At 36.4% G+C, this 26,875-nt stretch overlaps 1 protein-coding gene across 5 annotated transcripts in view; it reads left to right on the top strand.

Annotated features, from left to right (window-relative positions):
- Positions 1 to 26,875, top strand: part of espn (espin) — a 142,295-nt gene that overhangs the window by 53,620 nt on the left and 61,800 nt on the right. For all 5 annotated transcript variants that reach the window (XR_007935644.1, XR_007935641.1, XR_007935642.1 and 2 more), the window contains exons 3-7: positions 775 to 961; positions 1,125 to 1,307; positions 3,964 to 4,095; positions 9,929 to 10,157; positions 17,965 to 18,245. Coding sequence is in view for 1 of the 5 variants with exons in the window: in XM_051930880.1 (XP_051786840.1) it covers positions 775 to 961; positions 1,125 to 1,307; positions 3,964 to 4,095; positions 9,929 to 10,157; positions 17,965 to 18,245 (1,012 nt within the window). In the remaining 4 variants the exon portion in view is untranslated. The remainder of the gene's footprint in view (positions 1 to 774; positions 962 to 1,124; positions 1,308 to 3,963; positions 4,096 to 9,928; positions 10,158 to 17,964; positions 18,246 to 26,875) is intronic.

Here is a 26,875-nt window from a genome sequence, read left to right as displayed (position 1 = left end):
GGGAGAACATGCAAACTCCATGCAGGGAGGACCCGGGAAGCGAACCCAGGTCCCCAGGTCTCCCAACTGCAAGGCAGCAGCGCTACCCACTGCGCCACTGTGCCGCCCCAAGTTTTCTTTCATCTCCCAAATATGTTCTGGTTAAATTGATTGGCAAGTTAAGTTTGGCCCATAATAATCATTGAGTGTGTGCATAAGTTTACCTTGCAGTGGTCTGGCACCCCAAGATGGGTTGGTATGTGTGTTCTGTCTGATCTTCCCCATATCCCATAATTAGAATAAATGGGTTCTGAATATTGATGTAAGGTCGTCAAATTTGGGTCATTCAGACGTTTATTTGAGGATGCCAAGATCTACATAAAAATAAATTGGTTTGCTCATAGAATTCAAAATCATTAACAGTTTTGGTTTATTTAATTTTCTGAGCATATAATGCATCAACAACTCTCCTTTTTCACTAGCGTGTTAGGGGTCAATATGACCAGGAGTGGATTACGAAATATCCCTCCATCATGTTGTTATAGAATTGAGAACTGAAGCAGATGCACAAATGTATTTAATTTCTGTTTTGAGTTTTGAAGTTTCAGGGGACAACGAGAAGTAGATAAAAGATAGCTCTCTAATTCTTGACATTAATTTTGCAGTAAGTATTGTGAGATTTTACTTATTTGTAATTAATGGACACAGATTTTTTTTTCTGATTTGTATTTTTACTTATTCTTGTTGGCATTTTGTGTTTTTAATAATTAATTCTTGCTGTTTTTTTTTTTTGAGTGTGATCAATGCCCAAACAAAAAATGGTGCCACTCCCCTGTATCTGGCCTGTCAGGAAGGTCACCTTGAGGTTGTCCAATACCTGGTGAAGGACCGTGGTGCGGGGCCACATATAAGAGCCAATGATGGGATGACACCTCTCCATGCAGCCGCCCAAATGGGTCACAACACAATCATTGTATGGCTGGTAAGTTGGTTGGCACTGTGTGGGTAACTGGAACCATATGTGATTTTTATGCTTGAATTTATTCTACAGATGGTACATTTCATATGTAAAGCATGTTGATGATGATGTCGGTCTTTCACAAGAATAACATTATAGTGATACATTTTTTTCATTACACTTTCAGATGAGTTTCACAGATATTAGTCTGTCTGACCCAGATGATGATGGTGCCAGTGCTATGCATTTTGCTGCCAGTCGAGGCCATGCAAAAGTCCTCAGCTGGCTCCTCCTTCATGGTGGAGAAATTTCAAGGGACAATTGGGGGGGCACACCACTCCATGACGCTGCTGAAAATGGTGAACTTGAAGTAAGTATTTTATTTTTAAAATATTTTTAAGTTCATTTCTTTTTTATGTACTCTGATTTTTTTGTAAACAAAAAAATATATATGGTATGTCAAGGATGACCACTTCCCTCCAGAGTGTATTGTCTGGGATTTATGTGCTTATTAAGCAAACTTTCACATTATGTAGATGAACATAAAGCTATTTGGAAATTTATTTTTCCCTTCCATGGAGCTGGCATTTTAGCAAACATTAGAATTTTGGATTAGATTGTATTTTAGTTTTTTTTTTTTATTATTATTTTGATTTAGATTCTTATGCCAAGAGAATAACCTTGCCCAACTTGCTGCCTTCTCTATTCATAGGCTTGAAGGCCTCCAGTTCCTCATTTCTGTGGTGTCCATTATCTGTCAGTCAAGATAAGTGGAATTGTTTTGGATCATAAAACAGTTAGATTGGTGCTGGGCTTAGAGCACAAAACTGATTTTTTTTTTCAGTGAAGATTAAAGTAGGTTGCATTTACCTAATCAGATTGTTTAAAATGGATTATAATAAGATTGTGAAGATTATGACAGTACATTTGAGCTGCACATGTTTGCTTTTGCATACAGCTGCCTTGTGCCATCTGTACTAACTAAGGAAATGCAGGTAATCTAAGCTAATAGTACAGTGTGAAAATTACGCATCGTAGAGGGGCAAGAATCCTTGTCTTTTTCTTTACTTTTCCTTATATTTATTTTATTACCAGACTGCACTCAAGGAAAGCCAGTAGATTCTTCCTAGGTTTTCATCAATTTATATGGTGTTTGAGGAATTTCATATTTCTTCTACAATATCATGGCAAATCTTATGCCCTGGAAATCAATGGACAATGTTTACATGGGCTTGGTTGAGTATTTTTAAATTGAATCACACTTGATTTAAAAGAACTTGATTACTAAAGATCACAGAATGGGTAACTTTCAGTGGAAACCACAACACATGTAGAGAGAGCGGATCGACAGTAGATAAATAAAGACTGCCTCATACATGTCAGCAACTGAGACTTGCCTGCGAAGTGGCATGTAGCAAAGTGCAGTCAGCAAGATTCTGGGAACTGGGAAATTAACTAGACTGTCTGAAACCAGAACATCCTCACTTGCCTTTTCTCAGTTTGAACTGAAAAGCTTCTAAAGTCAAAATCAATCCATCCATCCATTTTCCAACCCGCTGAATCCGAACACAGGGTCACAGGGGTCTGCTGGAGCCAATCCCAGCCAACACAGGGCACAAGGCAGGAACCAATCTCGGGCAGGGTGCCAACCCACCGCAGGACACACACAAACACACCCCCACACCAAGCACACACTAGGGCCAATTTAGAATCGCCAATCCACCTAACCTGCATGTCTTTGGACTGTGGGAGGAAACCGGAGCGCCTGGAGGAAACTCACGCAGACACGGGGAGAACATGCAAACTCCACGCAGGGAGGACCTGGGAAGCGAACCCGGGTCTCCTAACTGCGATTCAGCAGCGCTACCACTGCGCCACCGTGCCGCCCACTAAAGTCAAAATCTCTATACAGAATGGGCATACATAGCATGTTTGGAATGCTATTTTTTTTAACACTAGATTGGATTTGATGGGCAAGGTGTAGATATGAAGTGATTTTTTATTTTTTATGTTTGTTTTGACTTGTGCAGAGGCACTGAGGGAAATGATTAAATAGTATTACTGATTTGCTACAAGTGCACCTAAAGCTTAGGAAAGTGATCATGTGATACAATACTAGCATGGTAGTAAAAATTTTACTTTGTGTTGTTTGATTACCTCTTTGACTTATTTCTTAAAGTATGGAAAAATTGTTTCCTTGCCTCTGTAGATGTTTTAAATAAATGTGTATTTATGGCCTGTTTCATTCTGTTTGCTTAGAAATACAATCTATAAAAATACTCACCATTTTATAAACAAAGGCAGTGGCAGCTACCATGTGCTAACCAATACATTATATAAGAATTACAATACACCAATTAACACTGCTATAAAATCCATCTAATTTGTAAAGGACAAGACCAAAAGTCAGGAGAGTCCAAACAGATAACACAACTGTGTGTATAGGAAGACATCTTAAAGAGGATGTCTAGATCAGAAATGAAGTCAATTTTGCTCAGGAATCTGATCTAAAATGAAGAACAGAAAGCAATTCAAATTGAGATTTCCTTATTTAGTCAGCTAATATTTTTTTTTATATTTGTACAAGTTTGTCTTTCATTTTTTTCACCAATCTTTCTGTTTTTATTTTTGGAAAAATGACATTTTACGTATTAATAATGTCTATTAATTGGTCAATTTAGGAAGTTCTATTTTTTAAGAAGATAATTTAATTTCAGTATTAGTTAATAAAGCCTTCAATTAAAGATAGTACTGATTTCCACATTGGTGTGAGCTTTTGTATTAATTTTAATCCTTGCATATTCTGTACTTTTACAAATGTGGGGATTTCCCATCTTAAAACTGTACAACTATTTTATCCAGTGGCTGCCATAGCACACAGTTCATCAGTACAACTGAGTATACATTTACAGTATGTCAGTAACAAATATATATATATATATATATATATATATATATATATATATATATATATATATATAAGCAAACATATTTGTTTTTAATTAATTTCTCTAATTTTATCTTAGTGTTGTCAGATATTAGTGGTGAACGGAGTGGACCTTGGAATCAAAGATCATGATGGTTATTCTGCTGCTGACCTAGCAGAATATAATGGACACTCCCAGTGTGCCAAGTATCTGCGCACAGTGGAGAATATGGTAAGCATCACTTTATAGCAAGTCGCATGTATTCTGCTACAGTTATTTAGCATTCTGTTCAATAAATGTCAAGAGAGGCAGTTATTTCTACTGCCGTATCAATTATTGTTGCTAAACAAAAGTAATGCTGGTTAGAGTGAGAAAATACAAAAGTTTTATTAATAATAAAAATTTTCTAATGTAATGTAAAATGCATTCTGCAACTTTGCTTACTCCCGAATTTTACATATTTGAATATGCAAATCAATATGAATAGCCCCTTCCATTCAGTGTTTTGTTAAAAATAATGGCAAAAGCACGTGGTAAAGAGAAGAGTTTCAGTGAACGTGAAGTGGAGGCAAGGAAAAACATACAATTTGTTGGCTTAAGCAGTGATATAAACAACAAAAAGAAGTCATTGAGTGATACAGCATGGCAGAGACACTCGAAAGTTCAAGTTCAGAAAGATGCAAAGTGCCTGAAATAAAAAAGACGTGGTCCGATATCAAAGTCGACGTGAAAATGCAAGTCGTAGCCCACTGTCTGTTTATTCTGTTTCAGACAATTATTACAAAAGTGACCCCCCATGCCAAGTATGTGACTCCAGGTGGTGATGGTGCTGCTATTGCCCAGCACATCTTCGGGCGCTGACTGCTCACACACCTTTGCCTCAGAAACCGTTGGGCGACCATCTGGCTGTGTGCTGACGGACGCTGTTCTAGAGTCACAAAATGCAATATTGGATGCTATAAGAGATGTAGCCAATGAACTAAGGAATATAAGGGCTGTACTATGTGATACTGACCACAAATTAAATGAATTGGTTAAAAAATAAATGCTGCATCTCATTCCCTGTTTTTACATTTTGCTAATTACATTCAAACGAAGTTGTAACGCTGTCCGATTTGACTGATCATTTGGTGGGTCAGGTTTAACATACCGCATCTCTTCAGGTAAGGGGCAAGCCACGATTGTGTGCCACTTTGTGAAGCATGTAGCATGCTGTATAATGTGACACGTTTTCTGTGGAATATAGAGCAGCACATTAATATAGTGAAAATGGTTTCTATTTACATAAGCAAATTCATTCCCTGAAAGTGCCTTTATACTGTAGCGTCGGAACCAAGCACCACAACGAATAGATTCTCTGCTCTTTATATGACTGTTTGAGGTGGCTGCCTGTCCTTTAAAAGGACTGCTTGCCTTTTGCTGCACTAGTTGAAAAAGGCACTCTGCGACTGTGTGGCGCTGCCATTTTTATAGGCTGTTCAGCTATAGATGATGCAATGCCAGCTCATTCTTTTTGGTGATTTGTCTAGTCCCATTGCCATAGCAATGCATGTGCAGTTGACTGCTTCTATTATATATGGTAACCCGGACATTGCTGAAAATTGTGCTTTGATGTTTGCAATTCAACCACAGTTTAAGGAAATCTTATATATCTGGTTTACAAGCAGATAATACCATCCCATACAGCTGGCATGGCGCGACTCAGTGATGACTGTGAAGTATCAGATCGGTCAGCTAGTTCATCTTGAAATGCTCCTGTGGCTAAAAAAATTGAGCGTGGACAGAATTTGCAAAGGAGCAGGTAGAGCACAATTCCTCAAAGTCTGCCTTTGTAAAGACTGGCACCAGCTCCAAGATAAGAGCTCTTGGAAGTCGAAATTGACTTAGATGCCAGTCCTTATCATCTATAAATACTTTTAATTTTTCCATTTGTGATGTCTTCTAACAACGCTAAAACAGCCAATGTAGTTGGACTAGTCTGGCCATTCCATGCTCATTACTTTGTTACCTGATGATTGCAATCAAGTAAATTAAATTTGTAAGCAATATGCAATTAATCTTGGTGTATCTGTTAAATCTTGCATCATGAATGCAAATCTAAAAAAAGGGACACCACACAGAATCAGTAGCTCTGCTTTGAAGCTGGGTGCCACCCATTTGCAAAACTGAGCAAAAACTTGCATATGCACGGTGTGAAGCTGCCATGAAAATGTACATGGCTTTACGCAAAGTTTAGTCTTTATACATCATGAAGTGAGCATGGAAACGGGCGTACGCGACATTTTTGTTCGTATGCACCGTTTATACGTGAGGCCCCAGGTGTGAATGGCAAGTGTGAAGCAAAGCAACACATACAGGTCTACAGTATGAAAAGGGAATGCTTAGACAGAAGAAAACATGGTGACAGAATGCTGAGGTAGTGGTAGTCATTGAGGAAAAGAGAAGCTGGTATAAGGAGTGGCAGAAAACAAAGGCAATAGATGGTAGGTCATCCTACAAGAAAACATGCTAGAAAAGCACTTTGGAGAGCACAATAAAATCAAGTGACAGGAGTTTGCACGTGAACTTCAGATTGAGAAAACAAAAAGAGACATTTCCAGGAATGCAAAACAAATTTGAGATGGGTCCATTGCTTGAAAAATGCTGATGGGAGCATCGGGATATGATAGTAAATAGACAGATGAGGAAATTGAATGGGATAATGAAGTTCACTGTGAGAAAATCGCAGGACTGACTTGTATGTTTTCAAAGGAGTAAGTCATAAAAATGCTAAATAGATAAAGAATGGTAAAAAAAATAAGCTCAGCTGGAAATGGTGACGGTAGCAGACGGTACTAGAGTTGAACAGTTGACACAACTGCGCAAATTATTTGAAAAGAAGTGTGTTCATTCCAGTATACATATTGAGCAACCAGGTTTTATGCCTGGAAACAGAACAAAAGATGTGATCTTTTATGTCAGGCAACTACAGGAAAATTATCATGCAAAGAAAAAGAAAATGCTTTATGACTTTTGTAGATCAGAAGAAAGCATCTGACAGGGTTAGGAGTGGTTAAATTGTTTGTGTTTACAGTGATGTCAGTGTATGAAGACACATGAATGGTAGCCATTACAGCAGATAAGGACAGTGACATTTTAGAAGTGATGGGGAGGCTGCACCAGGGATCTGTTCTGTTACTTTCCCTGATAGTGATGGAGATGGGTCACCACATACTGTAAATTGTATTCCAATGATCTCGTTTTGATGAAAAAAAGTGACATGGAATTGAAGAAGTAGATACTAAAATTAAGACAGTTTGGAAGTGAAAGGTTTCAAAGTAAATGCAGGATATGATTAAAGTGCTGGTTGTGGTGAAGAAGCAATAGGTACGGAAGAGGTAGATACATGTGTAGTAAAGGGTTAAGAGAAACTTCATCTAATGCATGGGCTGTTGAGGAGTCACTCTGCCTTTTGAAGAGTAAGTTTTAGGAAAATTGTGTGAGGAGTAGTATACTCTATGGGAATGAAACAGGGACAACTAAAGGGTAACATGAGACAAAGCTGTAAAGAATGGAGATGAGAAAGCTCAGCTGGAAGCAGGGAATATTATGGAGTGAGAGAAACAAATGCCAGATTAAAAGAAAGACTTAGTGTGAGGGTGATAGGTGTTGTGTTCAGGAGAAACATACTAAGGTGTTTTGGGCAAGAAAAGTGAAAAACAGTGGAAGGTTTTGTAAAGAGCCGCGCCAAAATGGAGGTAGAAGAGTGAGAGCCATTAAGGCCAAAGAAGACGGGCTAGATGTGCTATCAGAAGCGATAAAGTAAAATGTGGAAGGAAGTGATTTGGGACTGGTTGGAAGTTACTGGCTTACATGGGTAAATTCAGAAAATGACTGTTACACACATCACCATCATCCTCATCATTACTGCTTTATCAGAATGGACCCTTCAGTGGACTGGCACCCCATCCAATGTTGATTCCTTTCTTGCACTCCAAGTTCGCTGACTAAATGGGATTAGGAAGACTGAAAATGTTGATATTATGTTTTTATTTTAGCGTTCCAGGATTGGTTTCTGCATTGCACCCACTGATGCTAGGATACATACTGAGTCCCCATGTACCTGGAATAGATATGCAGGATATAAAATGGATGATAGGCGTCATATATAACATTTTGTTACAACATATTAAAATATTGACAGCAATCAACAACTATACCATATTGCTTATACTAATACTAGGGGGTTCCCCCATGCTCGCTTCGTTTGCAAAGAATTGAAGAAGTAGATACTAATATTAAGACAGTTTGGAAGTGAAAGGTTTCAAAGTAACCTCCAGCCATCACTACATGCCAGCCACTTCGTGTCTCTGCCGCTCGCATTTTGAAGAGGGGGGCTGTACGCGCCCCAAGGATATGCAGACGCTCCTCCGAAACCCCCTCTTAAACGATGATACAATGGGAAACAAATGTTTTTTTGTTTTTTTTTTAGCCTCCTCTTTGCTTGATCAGCTACTGGCTTGCTGCTGCTGTGCTGCGTGATCTGCATCTCACATGATGCTTTGAACATTTAAAAGCCTGTACAGCAGCTCTCCTACTCTTTGTCTTTTATTTCCGGCCCCGGGCGTGGTTAAATCTTTTGGCACAAACCCCCGTCTCGCGGGATGTGACTTCTTGATATTTTTTAGTTTATAATTTTAAAAAGGAATAAGAATCTGAAAATCTAACAATATCACATTAAAGTTCGATAAATTCTGAAAAGAATGATACCAAACATATATATGTAGGTTTTAAAATAAGCCCGATTTAAAGCATGACAAAAAATGTGATGTAAAAACGTTGCACTTTTAGGCTTAGGAATTTTTTTATATAGAGTGGATTAAGTGGTTTTATGATGTCATTTAAACAATGTTGTTGTAAGTATATAAAACAGACATAATATTAAACATTTCCAAATGAGGTCTTCTTACGCTATGTTATTTTTTTATTACTTGTATACTGCATTAGCTGGTACAACACAATGTTTGTGACCTCTAATAACTTAATATTGTATCATCTAGAAAGAATTAGACTTTCCTTCTTTCCTTTTTGGGTTTTTATAACCACAATTGGGTGCATTTTTCCAAATTGGTAGTCTATATAGAGCGTTGTGTGAAGGTTTCATTATGTGTTTGAACCATCGTCATTGAGACGAGTACCAGGATCCTAACAGTGGTATCTGAATTGCTCCTTGCCACACTACATCCAACCTCCAGTCTCCTGATCCACCTGCTGCAGATCTTAATTTAATAAGTCTCTGTAAGTGTAACAGCTGTTGTGATGCTTATTGCAGGCCTCAAGACTGTAGAGATGTGTTTTTTATTGTTCAAACTCTATGGGGAGCTGTACTACATCATAATTTTCCCAGCAGATCAATGTACACGTAGGATGCAGTATTTTTTTTTTTTATACAGTATGCATGCATTTCCTGACTCCCTGTAAGATGCTCGCTGTGAACTGGATTTTTCTTTCAAGAACAAAAATAATCTTATCAAGTTATTGCAACGACTTACTGAATCAGAATTGAATACAAGCTTTCACCCTGATCAAGATGGGCTCTGGAAATGTAAGACAAGTTTGCTGCCCTAATGGGTTATTTTCAGTTTCAGTAGTTTGCCTGAGAAACACAGAAGCAAAAGACGTAGGCATGAAAACTCATCTGTTAGGCTGGATGCTCCTCAGGTGACTATTTGTAATACTTTATTTTTTTCTTCTGTGTGCAAGTATAAAAGTTGGCTGAAATCTTGTATGCTAGTCCATATTGTAGAGAATTTTATAGGGGCAAAATGTTTGTGCTTTTGATTGTAGGTATTCTGTTTTTTACTTCTGATGCAATTTTTTTTTTTAAAGGTAGGTAGTGTTTGTTTTTTTTTTTTTTTTTGCTTTCTATCTGAAATTAAGGGATAATGATATAGCATTGTTGGAATCCCCTTTTCTATTATAGGACAGGTAATTTTATTATTTTTTGCAATCAGAAATCTGTGTGTGTTGAACTGTCTAAGCAGTAATGGAAATTGCATTTTAATTGTAAATGTCATTGCTACAGAGTGTGGAGCACAGAGTACTTTCTCGAGACCCCTCTGCTGACCTGGAGTTCAAGCAGCCTGATTCAGGGATGTCCTCACCCAACACAACAATGTCGTCCACAGCCCAGCAAATGCGATATGACATTGGTTCGCCCACCAGCACTTTGTCCAACTATGATTCCTGCAACTCAAGCCAGTCTAGCACAGGAGAGAAGAGGGGAGCCAACCCCACTGCAAGCAGAGGTGCAGGTTAGTACTAATCACTTGCCAGTTGTTAATAAAACCAGACATTCCTGTAAGATAGTAAGTAAAAAATAATTGTACTAAGATGCTTCAGTATGAAATAGTTGAGGTGTGTGTATGTACATTATGTATTCTGCTATGGACTGGTGCTGTTCCAGGGTTGTTTCTTATTTTATGCTCAATGCAATTGACATTGGCACCAGTCTTCCATGACCCCAAACTGGATAAAAATGTTACAAAAAAAGCTTGTTGACTGAATTGTTAGAATTGACACTTGTACTACTAGAACAGTACAGCTATCAACGCACCCATAGCACAGTAATTAAATGTATTCTTGCATTTTCAGTGGAAACTGCAATATATTTCTCATCATAACCAATGAACCTGAGCCATTTTGTCTTCTTCCATTGGAACTTTTATATAACAAAGTATAATTCATTGCTACCATGTACTGTGTATATACACTGATAAAATCATCAGATAAAGTAAATAAGAGACACATATTAAATATGCTCAGACTGTTAGTATGAACTGCTGTTGAGTAGCCTTAAGACTCAAAGCTAAAAGCTGTCCGTTAGTGTAGTGGTGTGAGTGCGAACTGTACTGTTTGGCAGAAATGAGATGGATGGAAAAAAGTATTCTGCATTATGACTGAGGACTTTAATAATGGTTTGTCTTTCTAAGTATTTTTATAAATTTTTTATAAATATATGTGAGCACTTAAAAAGATAAACCATTATATAATATATATGTCACACTTCAAATCAGGCTTATTTTAAAACCTACATATATATGTTTGGTATCATTATTTTCAGAATTTATCGAACTTTAATGTGATGTTGTTAGATTTTTGGATTCTTATTCCATATTTAAATTATAATAATTTATGCTAAAAGATTTAACCATGCCCGGGGCCGGAAATAAAAGACAAAGAGTAGGACAGCTGCTGTATAGGCTTTTAAATGTTCAAAGTACTGTGCAAGATGTAGATCATGCAGCATGGCAGCAGCAACAGCAATCCAGCAGCTGATCGAGCAAAGAGGAGGTAAATAAATATTTGTTTCCCATTGTATCATTGTTTAAGAGGGGGTTTCGGAAGAGCAACCACGTCTCCTTGGGATGCGTTCAGGCCCCCTCTTCAGAACGTGAGTGGCAAAGACGTGATGTGGCTGGCGCATAGCGCAGGCCGTGGGGGTTGGCAAGCGAAGCGAGCGGGGGCAACCCCCTAGTATATATAAAAAGAAATCCTGGAACGCTAAAACAAAAACATAATATCAACATTTTCAGTCTTCCTAATCCCACTTAGTCAGCGAACTTGGAGTGCAAGAAAGGAACAAACACTGGTTGGGGTGCCAGTCCACTGCAGGGTTCATTATGATACACACATCATCATCCTCATCATCACTTGTTTAACAGTCATTTTCTGAGTTTACACATGTAAGCCAGTAGCTTCCAACCAGTCCCAAATCACTTCCTTCCACATTTTTCTATATATATATATATATATATATATATATATATATATATATATATATATATATATATATATATATATATATAATATAAAGCTGAAATTAAGCAACTCCATTCCATCGCCAAAGTGAAACTGCCAAGGAAAGACAAACGAGAGAGAAACTCGCTTAGCCGCTCATAGAAAAGGGGAGCAAAATGAAACCACCGACTCTGCATTTCAATTTTTTTTCTGAAGATTTGAGTAGTTTCTAGGAGCCCGGGCTTTTTACAGCAAGGGCTTACACAGCTATTTTATTTATATATATATATATATATATCTATATATATATATATATATATATAAAAAATATATAAAATTATATATAGATATATATATATATATATCTATATAAATAAAAATGTAAATGTTCATTTGTTCAAAACCTTAAATCTCCAAAAGTTCTTCACTGATTGCTTTGAAATTTTGACACAACGTTGCATTCGAATACGCGCATGTTTTTATGTACCTATTATATAGATGTCACACCTGTGACAGGTAAAAACATGCTTTTTTTGAAAACGCAGCGCCATCTGTTGGACGTAAAAGCAACACACGCTATACTAAATATTTTACGATTCCATTTCAATGTTTCGATCAAATACATTTGTAAGTACGTGAATAAAGGCAGCGACATGGCAGTTTTTGGCGTGCAACCAGAAAGAAGTGATAGGAATGCGGTCATACATATCGATGAAATCGCATAGTATTAGGCTGGAAGATACATAAGCAGCAATGAAGCTGTATGGCGAATTCTTTCATTTCCCATACATGAACGAAGTCCAGATGTTGTTCATTTAGCAGTACATCTAGAAAATGGACAACGCGTTTATTTCACAGCTGCAAATGTGCAACAAATAGCCCTGAATCCACCGGCTACAACGTTAACTGCTTTCTTCACGTTGTGTCAAAATGACGCGTTTGCGAAAACACTGCTGTATTCGAAAGTGTCTACGTATTACACATGGAATGTGAGTAGAAAATCATTTGAATGATGCAAACGAGGTGAGCGAGTCGACGGACAACCTGCCATGTTCAAAGAAACTACGATAGGCAGACTGTACACCGTCCATCTCAATCAAGATGAATGCTTCTTTCTTCACATGCTGTTGGTAAATGTGCCCGGTCCAACGTCTTTCCAGCAATTGAGAATTGTCAATGGCGTTACACATGCCACTTTCCGCAGTGCATGTCAAGCTCTGAATTTATTGGAGAACGACCGACACTGGGATGTATACATTAATGACGCGTGCAACACGTCACATCCAAATCAAATTCGTGCATTGTTTGCAATCATATTGACCGCCTGCTCTCCTTCATCTCCAACACAGTTATGGGAGAAATATAAATTGCACATGGCTGAAGATATTTTCCGTCGAATACGCAAGTAAAATTAAAATATAAACATTGATTTCACAGCAGAAATCTACAACTAAGCGTTGATACTGATTGAATATTTGTGCTTAGAAATCGCAAACAAAGTTCTCAATCAATTGGGAATTCCATCACCGAATCGATCTGCTGCTGCTTCATTCGATGTACAATTGCGTCGTGAACAAAATTACAACACGGGTGATCTTTTGTCGTATGTGCAATCAAATATTCCTAAGCTAACGCTTCAGCAAAAGGGCATTTACAATCAAATAATGCAAACTGTCAAACTGGGTTTGAGAAATCTGGAAATTCGGAATGGAAAGGTGCCGGTTGATCTGACCTCACGACGAATTTCATTGCCTCATAACTTCTGCAATTTAGTAACGTCAAAAGAAGAATTGGTTGAAAAAGTATTTCCCAATATTCAAACCAATTATAAGAATCACGATTGGCTGAGTGAACGAGCTATTCTTGCGGCCAAAAACAAAGACGTCTACGAACTTAACAATATTATTCAGTCTAACATTCTGCACAGACAATGGAACAACAAAAAATATTGTATACCCACAAGCATTGTGAAATTAAACATATTACAAACGTGCGCTTTCTCATTTCTTTCTTTTCCATTTAACCAGACTGAGCCACAGCAACGCTTGGCCGGGTACAGCTAGTAATATATATATATATATATATATATATATATATATATATATATATATATATATATATATATATATATATATAATTGCAGGATTAGATGTTAAACTCAATGATGCTATTAAGTCAATTTTACTAGTATGTCAGAAAAACCCACATAGCAAAATTCACATTTTTCTTAATCTGCAAATTTTTTTTTTTATTCTTTACAAAGTGTGAACAATTTTGTAACAAAACTGCGTAGATGATTATTGTATTGGCCTTTATATTAAAGTCCCTGGTTTATGACCAACATATGGAAAAAATAGTTAGTGCAGGTTTTCCACTTGCACCAAGGACCAGGTTAAGTTTGTTTTTTTTTTCCTCCCCCAAGCCTTCTTTCCAAAGATACATGGGATCCTCCACGAAATTTCACAATAGGCCAGGCTTCTGATGGGTTATAATGAAATAGTCATGGTGGAAAGACTAAGTAAATGTTGGTCCCCTGTTCACTTTCTTCACTAAGACTTGGCTTAGTTTTTTGGATGGGCTTCATTTTTTGAAATACTAACCTTTTTGGTAAACGGAGTCACAAGTGCACTTGACTGCAGACATAGGGAAGGCACTTTTTGCTGTTTTGAGTGAACGACGGTCTTTAATATGACTCAGAAACCTTGATCTGTAACAACAAAGTATATAGAAAAATGTCAAAGAAAGCTGAACAAAAAACATGTTAGCAGTGAATTAAAGTGCAGAGGAAAAAAGTTAAAAGTATAAAAAAATTTGCCAAAGGGTTACCTTAACTATGCAAAATATCCAACACTCATGTTTGATATAATCTGTTCACAAGATATCTTTCATTTTGTGGTTCTTCTCTCTAATTGAAGTTTCCTGAAATTAGACGATCAGCAGACAAGGGTCATTACTGAGATGTGCATGGTAGAACACCCAAGTGCAAAAATACATTGCATGAAAGTAGGGGAAATTTTCATTATTTTACTACATATATCTGAAGCCAAATAGAAAATCAATAAGTAGCATCTGAAACACCAATAAAAAAAGAGCAACACATAAAATGCCAATATGGACTAAATGAGCAAGGGCCTTGTTGGCTGCTTCCACAGAATGAAAACATCATTGAGTTTCAAAATAATGTGCTTATTTGACAAAGTAAATGATGTTTAGTAATATCAACAGTCTGTGGCTGTCTCTTTGTTGTTAAATAAGCCGGCTTACTACTAGGCAAAGTAGCATCTCAGCCATTCTGTTACTTTTTATTGTGTCTTGAGAAATTTATAAAGGAACTGTTTCAGTGGCTTTAAATTTCCCTAATGATCCAACATAGTCCAATCAAATGGCTTCTAAAGTCACTCCTGTATTAGCGAGGGATGGTGAGTACTGCCCTCTAGTGGGTCCAGGAAATGAAGTGCCCTGGTTTGTTAACACCTGCAATATTCTGTATTTTCAACCAAAACTTTGGTTTAAGCAGTTCAACTTAAAGTATATTTAGACAATAAAACAAGCCATACAGCTGTTTGTAATCTAAGCTACATTTGAATTGTTGACAGGTTTTGCTTATAAAGTAGATTTTCATTATTAGGAGTTTTTATTTTTTTTGCACCTCCCTTGATTCATTGTATCTTTGTAAAATATGTATCTTCTCATTGATCATGCAGATGATAGGAGACCATGTTTTTTCCTGTCTCTTCTATTAGTGTCTCTATGACCATTATCTTCTCTCTGGTGTATTGCGGATACTGAAATTAGCCTTCACCTTTAATCCTCTATGATAAATTTTATCAGTGACTTAAATCCCAGTTTATGGGTTACTATATTTTATAATTTTATCATTTAGAAGTTGATTCAAAAGAAGCCTTTGCCTTAAGGGGGTGTGCCGGGAGCCCTTTCTGCTTTTTATTTAGGGACCCCCTCATTGCAGCTTCCTTGCTAGAAATCCTCAAGTGGAGTTGCCTGCAAGCTTTATATTGTGATATTGGACTTCTGTGTATTTTCCCCTTAAATAGATTTTATAATCACTGGTATAATACCAGCAGCATCTGGAATGAGGCAGCATTATAGGACATATTAAAACTTGAGTAGTTCTCACCAGGTAAACTAAAGACTGACTAAACCAGAGGTAGTAAAATAAAATGAACTAGAGGAGAAGGCAGAGATGGGAGCAAATTTTTAAAGATAAGCAAAGAGTATAACTACATACCTGTTAAGAAGGAACTCTTGTGGTTAGCCCTGTTTTGTTTCAGTTTGTTTCTTTTTTTCCTGTTCTACTGTATTATCCCCTTTTCTTATCACAAATATGTAAATGCTCTCAACATTTACCTGTTCTCAGTAAGTACACTTTTAGAGTGCCATGGCTGCTTGTACAGCCAATGCATAACAATTTTAACATAACTGACAAGGAAAGTTATGTTTAAATTTTCAGTAGTGTCTGTTTGATTAAATATAATGTGTTGCTATTTTCCTTCTTATTTTGAGTTTTTTTTATAAATAAAAATATTTTGAGAAGAAGGTGGCAGAAATATGTCTGACAAATTTAAAAAAAATGTTTTCCTCTCCATAACACTAATTTTGATTCTGGCTGAATGTAACTATTATGGGCAAGTGAAAACACCTAACCAAACTACTTGGCAGTAAAAGATATGCTGTAGAAGTTAAACCTATTCTTTTACACATCAGCCTTCTCAAAGACAGAAAAAAACAGGATAATACATGCTACTTAGATTAAATTTTGGATACAAATTCAGCATCATAAAGAATTTTATAAACCGGAGGAGACTGTTTAGTTTGATAAATTGGTTGGTTTGATAAGCTAATGGACATGTTCTTGCAGTATTTCATCCAAATTCTTAAATGGTGACTGTCTATTTACTTCATTATATCATGAGATCATGGAGCATTGTAATGAAACACACTGTGAGAAGAGCTGGTTCTGAACCAATAACAAAATATGTAGGCCCTTCGAAATGTACAAATTATTTATGGCTGTTATGTGATGGATCCATTGATTCATTCCAAGCCTAAAGCAAAACTTTGTGCTTCATAGCTACAAGAACCTCTCAAATCAACAAATGGCTTACTCAAGACCACCTCCCTACACTGAAAAAAAGGGAAATGGCAGGTTGTTACATTTACAAGAATGTATTTACTTTATATTACATGTATTGTTTATGTTCCATTTTTGAACATAACTCGATCATGGTTAATTTATTGAATCTTGTGGGATGTGCAATATACTAATTTCAGTCATTTAGGTAGAAGTCAGAATAGTTCTATTTAGTCCTCACCGGAAATTAGTATGCACCAAGCGGATTTATCATCAGCAGAGGTTGGATAACTTGGTGGTAAAGTCATGTGTCTTTCAAAGAAGCAACAGGTTGTTCGTTTGAGTTATTGTCGCTGGTTAAGAGCAAAAGGTTAGTGAAATAAAAGTTAAAAAAAAATAAAAACACACATACACATACACAATGAGAGAGATTCAGATATTCATTTAAAATACTTAATCACGCAGACTAACGTTACTCCGTGTTGCGTTTTTTCTTGTATTCTCTTTTAACGGTTTATCAAGGCTGGCATGGTGGCGCAGTGGGTAGCGCTGCTGCCTCGCAGTAAGGAGACCCAGGTTCGCTTCCCGGGTCCTCCCTGCGTGGAGTTGCTTTATTGACATGAGCCATGTTTATTTAACATAACATAATTAATTTAACAGAGAATGAAAAAGTTTCATTAATTTTATATAAAAATATCATGTTGTTTCAGAATATAATAATTTAGTGCATTAAGCATAATTGAATTATTTTTGATAAAAACAATTTTATTATGTGCAACCGATGTACATATTTTTTTATTTTAATCTGACATGCCGTTTTTTCAGTGTATGCATCTTACATGTCTAATCAGTTATATGATGACAGAACTCACCTTATATAGGGAGAGTCTGGACAAACAGTAAGCTTTGCCCAGACTGATTGACCTTTATACAGAGAATCGCCTCCTGCTGACATACGGGCCAAATATGGAAAGCTTTGTGATAGTAGAAAGGATAATCAGAAATATCTTACTGTTGTATGCACACTTTACTGCCTCGTTCAGTGCTGGAAGTTAGGAGAGGAATCAACAGAAAATTAACATAAAAGAGTTCCACATCCAGGAATGAGTTGGCACACAAAGCATCTTTTACAATTGCAGGTTATTATAATGAGTTGTCAAATACATATACACTGATTTTTTTTTTTTTTTTTTTATATATATATATATATATAATTTGTTTACATTTCACAGGGATGCCAGAAACTGCCATTACTGATATGCAGACATATATGGACATGTTGAACCCAGAACTAGGTGCAGGAGGCCAAAAGAAATCTTCATTAAATCCTGGTGCAGCACCCCCTCCTCCCCCGCCTAGCTTTCCTCCCCCTCCTCCTCCAGCTTCTGCCATTCCCCCTCCTCCCCCTACATATCCTGCTCCAAACCCACCTGACGGTCAGCCATCTGCCGAGATCTACCTACAGGTGAAGAATAATCTACGGCATGTGGAGAGTGATACTATAAAGAATGAGGTAAGTTTATAGAGTGATGGAGACTGCCGTCCTCCAAACATAAGAGGTCAGAAGTGTTAGTACTAACAAATTATTTGGAATTCAGGCTTTGGCTACTAATACAAACAGGAAACATCCTACTATGCAAAGGTCTGGAGTCAGGTTTCTATATATGTGCAAACTTGGTTGAGAAATGGGACGGGGTTACCTGTTAAATTCTTTTGTGCCAGCACGCACTCACTGTTGTCAGGCCATATCCTGCATCAGCTGAAGTTCCCAGTTTATTCCAATGTCAAAGTTTTGTATTCATATTTTTTGTTTACTTTATGCTTAGATTGTCCAGTTTTTTATGGGCAACGTACTGGGCAACGCATCTAAATTTGGAACATCTGCTTCTTTCCATGACCAAGAAAAATCTTAAGTTCTGGAAGTCATCCACCAATAATGACACAAATCCTCAAAGTGATTAGAAGCAGGGACACAGTGCAATCCATTGAGTGCCATTTGCTAATCACTTTGTTCTCTCCTTAGTTAAACAATTTCCCTTTTCACTTGGAGCCAAGGGTCTTTGGCTCAGCTGGGCAGTCCAACAAAGCATGAATTGTAATTCATTACTAATGAGTGCATTAATTACTGCCAAGGTCTGCATATTGCCTAATTTACAGAAAGTTAAGTTGTGTGATGGCTGTGCTTCTAATTGCTGTAATTGTGAGATTTCTTCTGCTATGAATTGTGCAGATAAAATCAGAACTGTGTCAGAAAGTAATACAGTAATGACTGAGGTATCAGACTTTTTCAATAAATTCTGCCCAAAGCAGTTTCATTCTGCTCGTTTTATTTTTGGAAGTGTTGTGGATTCACTGCTTAGCAATTCCAGAGGCTGATTATTTTGCAGACATGGCAGTGTATAGGAACTTGTTGCTCCAACACTGGGTTCTAGCTGCATATCACCATGGGTGAGCATTTCCTTTCTGTTGACCTGGCAGATAAATATTGGTCCCATGTTTTAATTTAGCACTTGTCATTTTGCTAAAACATTTATGGAATGTGTACAGTCTGATAGTGAGTTGTAGAATTTGCTTTCGCCCTGATCCCCTAGATCCATTTTTTTTGGATGGATCTTTGTGTCTGGTAATTTACTTCTGTCCTCATGCTCTGGACTGTAGAATTACTGCTTTTTTGCTACTGCAGTGGGTGAACATTTCATTTGATTTCTTGTTGACATGCAAGTGCTCCTAGATCCATAACCTTGCTTCTTTTGATAGTGAATTTCTTAGAGGTTATGTGGACTGTTCTTCATTTTGATACTGGCTGGTAGGATCCCTGTTTCCAGTACCCAAGATACTGTACTTAGTTTATGGATTGTTGATGCAACTGAGCTGTACTTGTAGGTGTTTCATACAAATATTTACAGAGATTTTTCAGATTGTCTCAATGAAAGATTAATTCTTCATGCACCTTAAAAGGATGAGTGGATACCTGTTGATCCATTTGGCAAGGCTATAGGCCAAGATGAAATTTTGAGTGCTGCTGAGCTTTATCATTCAGTGACAAACCAGGTAAAGACAATTTTCAGGACAGCATGCAACCTGGTTATGTATCATTCAATAACAATGTGAAACAAGGTGGGTGATGGTGGAAAGTTTGTATTTGGGTCAAAGGAGAAGTTAAAACGTTCTGGTCATCTGAGGGGAGGTCTTACCTTCTAGCAGGGCTAAATCTTCTAAGTGCTCCCTTGGGAGAACTTCTAATTATCTCTATTCCTTAACCCACCTGCAGCCTCTTCCATTTAACAATCCACACTAACACCACCCCCTCTGGCCCTGACTCATTAACAATTAATCAAGAAGAGTCTGTCTCTGGAGACTGAAAGAGATACTGCTAATTGGGAAGAAGAGGAATAAGTAGTGCAAGATGGAAAAGCATGAAAAGGCTGAGACATTCAAATCAGTACCAGTGTAAACCTTTTACTGTGTAGTCCTTGAGCCTCTGTGTGGAAGGGGCACAGAGAGGCAGGTGTAACCGGTCATTCACTAGGTCTCTTGCTTGTCAGCTTTGTGAGTTTATAGCCCAAAATAAGTAGGGGGACACGCAAGCCATTTTGTCTGCTTAGTGCAAGGTTGATCTCTCTTCATTGCAGGCTTGAGTAAACCCAGTGTAAAAGGAAGAAAGGTTATGGGTTGTAGAAGGAGAGTGTTAGTGAAAAATCTTATAATTAATCTGACATGCCTATAAAATAGACATGTCAGCTATGGCCATGAAAATATTTTTTTTTTCGTATTAATCATAAAAGCAAAAAACTTTTTTTTTTCTTTCTCTCAAATATTAAACCATATTACATTGAATTTGATATTCCTGTTTTGGGTTTTTTTGCGGAGCTTATTGTGGATAAGAATAAAGCAAATATATTATACTATGTTTTGTGGAATGGATTACATTTTCCATCCTATTTTCTAAGCCAGTTTACAATTTAAAGTAGCTGATGTTATCCAGTTCATTATTCTGGTACCATCATGCAAATGTTGGCACTGACCCTGCCCAGATAAACCTGTGGGGGTAAAATGAGTCTTTAAATATTTGCTCAAGCAGGGCCGGCCTAAGCAGATAACATGCAGCCTTCAGATAAACAAGAAAAAAGCTAAACGTAGGTGTAGCCTGTTGTGGAATTTTACACTTTCTAAACCACCTCTTGTTCCGGATTATTCTGTGTGCTATATTAGCTTGTGCATAGAAAATATAATTTGGAGCCTGAACACAGAGTCACTTGGGATGTGTAAAGTCCGCGGTTCATTTGTTTGATGCCATTAGGTGGTGGGTTGTGCAGATCACTGATGTCACCCTGTGGCTGGGATGTGATAGGAGTAGATGATTCAGAGGCTGGTAAAGTGAGACGGCAGGTAGAGTGACACTAGATCTGGTGACACTTTGCACCTTGCTGCAGGGCAGTCAAGACAGGAAGCTCAAAGCTGGTACACACGCAGGTAAGGTATTGAAATACTGAATGATAAATGGGGGTCCTCACTTCTGATAGTTTGATCATATGTGCTTTAGAATTTCTAATAAAATAATATCTTATTAAATGAGATTATTTTATTGAACGATGCTTTAGAACTCTGGGTAAATTAATAGAAAAGTGTTTCAATATTAGCTAACGTGCATTTTATAATTTGGGGTGTGAATGAACTGATAGAACTGATGTTTTATCACAATGGAATGAATGATCAAATGGAAGTGGATGGGCAGTGTTGGTACAGAAAATGTTCTAGAAGTGTTTTCATTGTGTATGATCTGATGGGTAGATGAACTGGATCACATCTCTTGTATTGCGTCAGTAACAATATCTTGATAGCATGTTATTGGATTGGGAGTACAATGTACTATTGATACTTTAAATCATAAAAATGTATGCACTTATCGTATAGTTATTTTTCTTTACCTTGGTATTTAAAGTTTTTCAGACATACGAATTTTGTGCTATATGCCTGAAAATGAGTTTTTTTTTTTTTTTATCAATTATTTAAATAGGCAAATGAAAACAGAAAAAGATACTAGTATTCATATACTAGCAAAGAAGCTAAATGCATTTTAAGTTTTATTTTAGCAACAATATGTGATGTTAATATAATTCTTGAATTTTGAAGGTTTCACTCATGAAATGAATAGTTTTTGTTTCCAGAAACAACATTGTGCATTTTTAATAAAATTAATGGAATTTAACTCTCACTAACAATAAAGAGGAGTATTGTATGTATGGATGCTCACAAGTATTTCTGAGTAGATTTCAGATACTGTTTTATTATTCAGTATATGTGAGAAAAGCCAAGCAAAATGACACCTTTTATAGTATATGTGAAAAAGGGGAAAAAGGCAGTTCAGAAATATGTATTTATTTGTTTGTACTTTTTATTCTGCATCAATTTTTCCATCCATTTCCCACCCCATCCAATCTACTTCATGGTTAAAAGGTGCTCAAGCCTTTTCCAGCAGTGACAAGCTCTGTCCTTCTTGAATTCAGCATCCTGGATTTGAATCTCGTACTTTGTTGTCCATGTCTGGCTTATGTGTTCTCCCTATGTTTGTGCGGGTGTTTCTTCCACATTCTGTGGTATGGTGTTGTACTGTGTAGCCATTGTGGATGCAAAGAGAACACAAGCAAAATGGCACCGTTTACTGGCTAACTAAAAAGATTACAGTATGCAAGCTTCCGAGGCAATGATGAAGGTGCCTGAGTTACCTCGAAAGTTTGCTTGATGTTATATTTTTAGTTAGCCAATAAAATGTGTTGTCTTGCTTGACTTTTCATTTTTTATACATTCAAAAAGACGCAGGAATGAGGTGGGCATTTCACATTTTCTGTGTGTAAGTGAGCACTGTAATGGACTGGCCTTCTTCCCAGTGTTCCCAGGATAGGCTCTGGCCCACAGTGATCCTGCACTGTAGTAAGCAGGTTTGGTAATATTTTTTATGTAATAATTACATAAGATGATTGACTTTGTTAGTTTTATGGGGCCCCCTGCTGTGTTTGGCTCCACCTACTAACTTGTCTATGGATTTCATACCCAGATTGCCAATGTCTGCTCCTTTACAAACACACAAAAAGGGATTTAGAAACAAAGTTCTTCAGAAAAAAGTATGTCCTAGTCATGACCATCATTTATATACAGTAAACACTAGTTTTTACTAAGAAATAACTTAGAATCAAAATGATTAATTGCAGTAAATTTAAAATTTGAAAAACACAATCTTTAATTATTTCTTATGTGTTATTTATTTAAATATTAATTTACTTATTGCATCAGCATATAATACTACTACTACTATCAGGCCAGGATGGGCAGACTTGATTTAATGTTTTCTTTATATTTCAGTTGTTTTATGGTATAACATAATATTGTATATTAATTAATAAAGAAGCATACTGTGGCCTTATCTTCAGATTATTCAGCTTGAAAATAAAGAAGCTTGGAAACACAATCATACCATACAATGTATCATTTAAAGCAGAAAACATTAACAAAATAAATAACAGATAATACTAATTGTAGAATTATGTAATTCAAAATCTGTAAATGTCACTTAACATGATTTAAACCTTTATAAACATTCATAGTTCATTCATATTGATTACCTAAAATGTCTTTTGCTTGAACATGAATGTGTGATGAGGTGGTCTACAACCTGCTGAACCACCACTAATTTAAAACTCAACCAAATTAAAAAGAATATGCAACTCTGTGTTTTCCATTTGTGTGGAAATGGGTATGACAACCACCCACTTCCCGTTGATAGACAACACACTAAATGGCCAAGTAGAAACCAACACTTTATATAGTAAATAGTTTAAAAAAAAATCACAAAAGCATTTATTCTCAAAAGTTGGACATTAACCCATTAATACAGCAGTTGTGCAGAAATAAAGAGAAAATGTCACACCCAGATGTCTAATCTGCCTGCTATGATTAGATCATGAAAAAGTACAAAGATTTTGATAGTCCTGTACGTAACAAATAGGATAGGTGACTCTAGGAAAGTGCTGAATGGTAGCAGTTTGGTCATGTGCCCTCTTAAGTCTACATTAAATTAAATATTAAAGGTCAATATGGTGGTACATTCTTTTGATGGTGTACCAACAAAATTGTACAGGGCAAAAGTGCATGGTGACAAAAGCACACAGTAATACATACAAGTATTTAGTGGGCTGCTCTTTTCTTCTCTGACAGTTGATGTGAAGAAAAGTGCAGGAATTTGATTTAGCGGACACATAGAAAAATTATTCAAAGGCTCACTTGCATATTAAAAATGTCATTAACTTTAACTTTAATTTTTGTGCCCTTTGATCCTGTGCCTGCTGCTTTCAAAGATCTTTTGGATGCTTCCCCTCCACAGCTAGAGGCATCACAGCGAGGATACAGGCATTCAATTAAAAGTAAATTCAAAATTTGATTACAGAGCATCTGTAAATGAAAATAACAAGAACTCAGCTTCATTTATCCATTCATTTATTAATGTTCAAACCTTCTCAAATCGAATTCAGGGGAGCAGGGTTTATAAGGTTATTTTTCTAAAATGTTAAATAATGAATAGTACAATGCAGAACAACCATTTTACAGCACATAGTTAAATACGGGATTTCAGGTTCAGTTTTAAAGCTGATTTTTTGCAGGGACTGTATTCTTGATAGCTTAAAGGCTTTGTTTTCAATGTTTATTTTATTTATCATGGGCATTATAAACAAACCAACATCTTTTGATCATTGTACACTGTACAGTATGTCAGAAGTTAGTAAGTCACGAAGGATGGTTTACAAATGTCATCTTACAGTTGGTTTGGGTGACTTTAATTATGGTAGAATAATATAGATCTGATACAACTAATCAGAATATATTGATGGCAAATAAATTTAACATCCCACTATCCTCAAAAAAACACCTAATGATATTTTTTTGTTTTGTTGCTCTTAGACACCTTGTCCGAGGTACTGTCATTTGGTAACAAAGTTGGTGGGATTACTATTGCTGCAAACCAAATCTGATTAATGGATGAGACACATTGTAGTTTGCAAATGCTATCTTTGCATAAAGAAAATCTGCGTTTGCTAGTAAAAAGAGACGTGGTTTTTGACTGTTGACTGCTGCACTACTAAGTCTAAAAGTGGTTTTTGAATTATTTGAACATGAGTCTGTTTTCTTTACTGTCTTGGTTCCTGGTGGGCCACAATGGTAGCTTGTTTTTATGTAAATTAATCTTTTAAATTAATCTTTTAATGAGAGGATGTTTTGTCTTTATAAATGGAAGCAGGCTTTCCAGTCCATGTATAAGATGTGTAAGATATTTTACCGCACTTTATTATATTTTGTATGTATTAGAAGTCTGCTTCTTCACATATGTTTAAATACTATAGGTTTTTCTTGCAAAGCATAGTAGAATGCAGCACAAATGGCATCAAGCGTCCTCATCTCTACTCTCAATTATTTTGTTTCCATTTCTAGAACTGTTTTACATGACTACATGCACACACATCCGATTAACTTCTCAGTGAAATGCAAAGTTCATCTTTAAGTAATGCAAAGAGAAAAAAAATTAGATTAAAAATGCAATTAAAGTTTTTCTACTTAACATTTTTGCTAGAATGAAAACGTATAGAGAATGATGGTGAAGCAAATAAACCGAATCTGTATCAGTCAGCGACTGCTAGCATCACACTGTTGATTCGCTCTAATGTTCCAGAGTGAAACATAAAGTAATTAAGAACTTTTCTGATCCATCACATCCATCCGCCTACAGTTCTCTTTCATTCAGCATATTCAAATACTTCAGTCTATCCAAAATATAACTTCCACATTTCAGAGCACAGTTTATCCATAAAATGTAAGATATATTTACTGAACATCTACATTTTTAAATGTCTTTTACACTAATTTGTTAAATATGTTTTGTTAAGCTGGTTGGGAACAATGATTACTGTTTATATTATGGTGTATGTTTGATTAATGTATTATTTGTTTGAGTTTCACCTAATTAAATGTATATTAATTGCCATTTTGATGGCAATCAAGTAAAGTATGTGAAGCTGTGTCTTACTATAATAGGGGAAATACTTAAACCCATCCACACCTCTTCTTCCTCCTCCTTACTAAAATAATCAAGAAGATAAAAAAGCACACTTTTGATCCTGGATTAGATGAGAAAACAAAGTGACTTATTGTTGTGCATAATTCAGAAGCATGTATATATTTTCTTGACAGCAAATCGCTAACCTTCATGGTGAGATTTTTTTCAACTTAGAGCTGGACCGAATTTTCAACTTATCACTGGTGATTTAAGCCTCTTGTTTTGATCATTATTGGCGTGTTACTTTTTTTTCTGCTTAGGATTGAAAAATTGACCAATCATCTCCTTTCATATCTGAGTAAACCTTTTAGCCTTTATTTAAAGATGTCCTTCAAACAGTGCTGCTGTTTTAAATTATTTTTCAATTATATGCTCATTAAATCCTTTTAATAAAATAGCCTACTTTTGCTTAATTTTGTCATTCTTTATGGATGTATTTGGTATCAGAACTGGCACAGAGTTAAGTGCATCCATCCATTATCCAACCTGCTATATCCTAACTATAGGGTCACGGGGGGGCTGCTGGAGCCAATCCCAGCCAACAAAGGGCGCAAGGCAGGAAACAAACCCCGGGCAGGGCGCCAGCCCACCGCAGACAGAGTTTAGTAATAAACATATTGCATTTAAAAATATGAAAACCTTATTTTCGCAAATCTTTGGTCTGTGATCTGTGTGAAGTCTACTAGTGAGGAGCAGTAATGCCTTAAACAACCTAACAGAAATATATAAAACAACTATAGATATACAGTAATAGTATAGACCTGTCCCCATGAGTCCACAGTACTGCTGAGCTTTCAATATTTACATTTTTTGTTTCTGAGGAGCTGTGACCTTTGGAGTGGCTTATTCACATGCCAGTTGGCACAATCTTACTAGGTAATAACCTAAAAGTTTCCAACCAAGACAATGAAGCATCATATAGATTGTGGAAAAATGTTCTCATTGGCTGGTTATGGGACCAGGTTGCCAATTTTATTGTATTTTATTTTTTAAGAGTTTGGTAGAATGATAAAGGTCAGAATTCTAATACAGTATATTAA

The sequence above is a fragment of the Erpetoichthys calabaricus genome, chromosome 8 (genome assembly GCF_900747795.2).
Source record: "Erpetoichthys calabaricus chromosome 8, fErpCal1.3, whole genome shotgun sequence".
Classification (NCBI taxonomy): Eukaryota; Metazoa; Chordata; class Cladistia; order Polypteriformes; family Polypteridae; genus Erpetoichthys; species Erpetoichthys calabaricus.
The sequence above is the reverse complement of the archived record's forward strand: the minus strand, read 5'-3'. Positions and strand labels throughout refer to the sequence as shown.